Genomic DNA, 3568 nt, shown 5'->3' on the forward strand with positions numbered 1-3568 from the left:
CTACGGCTCCAACTTCCTTGGCACAAGCACCCCGTCCCAGGCACAGCTGCACGTCTGCACCCTCATGTTGGGCAGGCTGACCACCTGGGGCTGGAGTCGGCCTCCCTCCTGGATGCTGACAATCATGGGCAGTGAGGTTGTCTCTGAGGCGATGCACTGTCGAGGCCCCAGAAAAGGCCACTTGAAGGTCAGGGACTCTGGGGGCTGCTGGCAGGTGCCCACACACTCATAGGTCAGGAAGCCTGGGGGCTCCAGGACCCAGTTCTCAGCCCACTTCATCCCCTGCAGGTCAATGTACGTCTCCTGGCGGCAGCAGCGGGTGCCCTCGGTCACCGGTGCCTTAGGATCACAGTTTCCCTGAGCTCTGTGGGGAGCAAAGAGAGGCAGAGTCAGAGGTCAGCTGAGAGGGCAGGGGTCATGGGGCCCAGGGTGAGACCTAGTGGCACACCTGGAAAGATTGTTGATCTATCTCTCATTATGTTCAAAATGTTGGATATTTGTCATAAGGATGGATAACCAGAAATAACCCCCAAAATAATCATTAGAGCTGACATTACTCCCAAGAGTGGAAGGAGATATTTTATATATTCATTCATTCCCACAGCACCCTGTAAAGTTGCCCCTTTCAAAATAGGTTCACCCGCAGTGGCCCACAGCACCTACCCGTAGTCCCTGAGGTCCAGGGTGTGCAGCTCCAGCTGGGGCTCCCCCTGCCGGCCGCTCGACGGCCCCTGGGGGGCGAAGCGGACCAGCCTGTGGGCGCTGGAGGCCAGCGGGCCCAGGTGCTCCCGCTGCACCAACACCTGCAGGAGCAGCGGCTGCCGGGGGCTGCGCAGCTGCTGCCAGAAGTTCACCGCCTCGGTCACGTCCAGGGCCTTCCAGCCGCTCTCGTGGATGGACACCAGCCTGCGACACCGCACGGAGGGAGACACAGGCCCGCGCTCAGGCGTGGGGACTGGGACTGCCCGGGGTGGCCCCGGGGGCGGCACCTCTCCCACCCGCTCCCGCGTGTCCCCGCCGGGACCGAGCCGCCCCTCCTCCCGCCCCGGGCTCAGCCCTCCTTCCCTCCCCACCAGCCCCACACCGCAGCCTCGACCTCCGCACCTGGAGTCGATGAGGGCAGTGCGGTTGGAGCCGTCGTCGCGGACGTGCAGCCACTGGACGGTGACCCGGGCGCGGTCGCTGCGCGGGAAGAGGCGCTCGTGTCTGCGAAGCGCTGCCCTGGGGACCGGCTCCTGGAAGAGGCGCAGCACGGCCTGCACCAGCTCGCTGCGGGGTGGCAGCCGCTGCTCCATGTCGAACACCAGCAAATGCGAGGACGTCTCGGATGCCAGGAACCTGCCGACCACCTCTGGGAACAGGAGCGGGGTCAGCGGGGCCCCTCTGAGCACCAGGCGAGCTCTGAGGATGCAGGGCTCAGGGCGAAGGAACGGGGTTTCCCCAGGAATCCCCAGGGAGAGTTTGGAGGCTGGGAAACTGATGGGCCAGGCCAGAAACAGAGCACCTCCACTCCCCAAGCAGGCTCTCCAAAACCATCATCTGGGGTTGGGGCTTGTGTACTAGTGGTGACCCCCCCTCACCACTAGTGAGCGGAGGGCCAGCTTTGGGATACTGAGCAAGGGCTGGGACTCTGAGTGAAGACCCCAGACCTGCAGGCTTCTTTAGGCAAAGGGCCAGGAGTGGGAATGGAGGGTGGAAGGCTGAGGACCTGCCAGTGAAAATCTACAGTCACCAGCTGAAACCCGCTTTTCCTAAGAGGCAGAGAAAGAGCTCTGAATTTACTTTCATTTCCCTGCCTGGTGAGGGGACTCTTGCCAGTGAAAAGGAACAGGGGCAATTTTTGTGGAATTACCAAGCCCTGAGGGAAATGGTGAGGTCAGGCACAACACGCTCTTAAGAGGCCCCAGCAATCGGTCCCCAGCACCCCAGGTTGGCAGTGCGATCACCTGATCAGCCAGCCCCATGGCTGCCAGCAGTCACCCTGCTGAGGTGTCCAGCACCGACCTCCTCGTCTCCCCAGGTGCCTGGCCTGGTCTATCTGTGGGTGTTGAGGAGGTGAGCCCCAGCCCTGGGGAAGTGAGAGGCTGCCATAGGACTCAGACCTGGTACCTTCCATCTCATGAGAATACCCACAACTCTGGGAAGTAGTCAAAGCTAATTTCATTTCATTTCAAGAAACACAAGAGTTGTTGGGAGACTTGCCCAAAAACAAATACCAGAGCTGAAAACTGAATGCAGAGGTCCATTCTCTCTAAGGCAACACTCTGCGGAGGCCAGCCTCTTTGTCCCCTAGCACAAAGGCACCTTGAACATCTGTCTTCTCTAACTTTCTTCTTTCCACTTTGCTTCCTGCCCCATGATTCCCTGTTCTTGCCTTGGCTTTGTCAGCCAGTCCAGCCGGCCCTGCTCCTCCTGGCCCTGAGAGGCGGGGTCCTCAGTGCAGACAGAGACCAGAAGCCCAGGCCCATCGTCCTCACAGGCCATGGTCCCCCCTCACCACCCTGTGGACCCTGCACCCCAGACAGCTACCACCACCACCACGAGGACCAGGCTGCAGCAGGAGGGCGGGCCTCACCTCGGAAGTTCTGGCTGAACCTCTTCCCCCGGGAGCGCGCCCCGTGGCCACGCTGCAGCAGGGCCACGTATTGGGCCCTCACATGGGCGGGGATGACAAGCCCCTCCACGGCAGCCTTGTCCACGATGGGGACCTCGCTGAGGTGCAGCTGCTGCAGCAGGCTGTCCAGGATCCGCTCCTCAGTCAGGGCCGCCCCAGGGCCAGCCAGGGGCAGCACCCAGAGGGCCCAGCAGAGCCACAGGGGGCGCATGGCACTGCTGGGGAGAAGGAGGGGCAGAGTAGACGTGTCCCCAGATGAGGCTCCAGGAGGGTCCCAGCAGTGGGGTGTGCTGAGAGCCAGGCTGGGCCAGCTTTATAGCAGCCCTGGGCTGGGCCAGGATGGTGGGAGGGGGGAGAGGCCGGGAGGAAGGGAGGTCACACCCCTCAGACCTCCTGGGAGCTCAGCATCCAGACAGGTCCCTGAGCCCGAGGAGGGGGCTGTCTAGACTGTGAACAGATGGTATTATTGTGGTCAGGTGCCTCTACCTTGGCCGGGATTGCCGGACCAGTTAAGTTAAAAAGCTTGTTCCCTGAAGAAGAGGCAGGATCTCTATGTGCTTTCTTCCCTGTCCCTCAGTCACAGAGCAAACTCCAGTCCCTGGTGTGGACTTAGAGTCCTGATTCTTGCTACAGCTACTCTGTGTGCACACCAACACCTTGGCTCTCTGGCTAAGGACCGATTCTGCCTACAAGGATGAGCACCTAAGCCTGGTGCTCAAAGGACTCCTGGGGGCTGCTGAGCTCCTGGGCTGTCCACAATTGGAAAACCCAATGTTTTTCCCAGTGCTTAGGGGGGAAGGGGTGACCTTCCTAGACAAGAGAGCCTGAGGTAATTTATTACCAATGGGATTTTGTCCAATAAGGAACCTCATCCTCTCCTTCTCCCTGGCTGTTCACAGATTCAGAGATTGGAGTTGAAAAACCATAGTGCCTGTTCCCTCCTCCAATTTTTGA

At 60.4% G+C, this 3568-nt stretch overlaps 1 protein-coding gene across 2 annotated transcripts; it reads right to left on the reverse strand.

The window, feature by feature from the left end:
• On the reverse strand, positions 1-2825 carry LOC102183441 (left-right determination factor 2). Of its 2 annotated transcripts, XM_018059978.1 has the most exons (5): positions 2576-2825; positions 1321-1351; positions 1105-1221; positions 664-906; positions 1-364 (listed from the first exon to the last, which is right to left on the reverse strand). In XM_018059978.1, exons 1-5 carry the CDS (start codon positions 2823-2825, stop codon positions 1-3), a joined length of 1005 nt encoding a protein of 334 aa, XP_017915467.1. The 2 variants fall into 2 exon arrangements, with proteins under 2 accessions (XP_017915467.1, XP_017915466.1); XM_018059977.1 differs by having other exon boundaries at positions 1105-1351.

This window comes from Capra hircus, chromosome 16, assembly GCF_001704415.2.
Source record: "Capra hircus breed San Clemente chromosome 16, ASM170441v1, whole genome shotgun sequence".
NCBI lineage: Eukaryota > Metazoa > Chordata > Mammalia > Artiodactyla > Bovidae > Capra > Capra hircus.

What these genes read in the sequence shown, in the direction of transcription:
- LOC102183441 (XM_018059977.1), bottom strand. Translation starts at nt 2,825, where the DNA reads ATGCGCCCCCTGTGGCTCTGCTGGGCCCTCTGGGTGCTGCCCCTGGCT. An exon ending in ACTGCCCTCATCGACTCCAG is followed by an intron (nt 907 to 1,104) that starts GTGCGGAGGTCG and finishes GCGGTGTCGCAG; the next exon opens with GCTGGTGTCCATCCACGAGA. An exon ending in CTGGACCTCAGGGACTACGG is followed by an intron (nt 365 to 663) that starts GTAGGTGCTGTG and finishes TGCTCCCCACAG; the next exon opens with AGCTCAGGGAAACTGTGATC.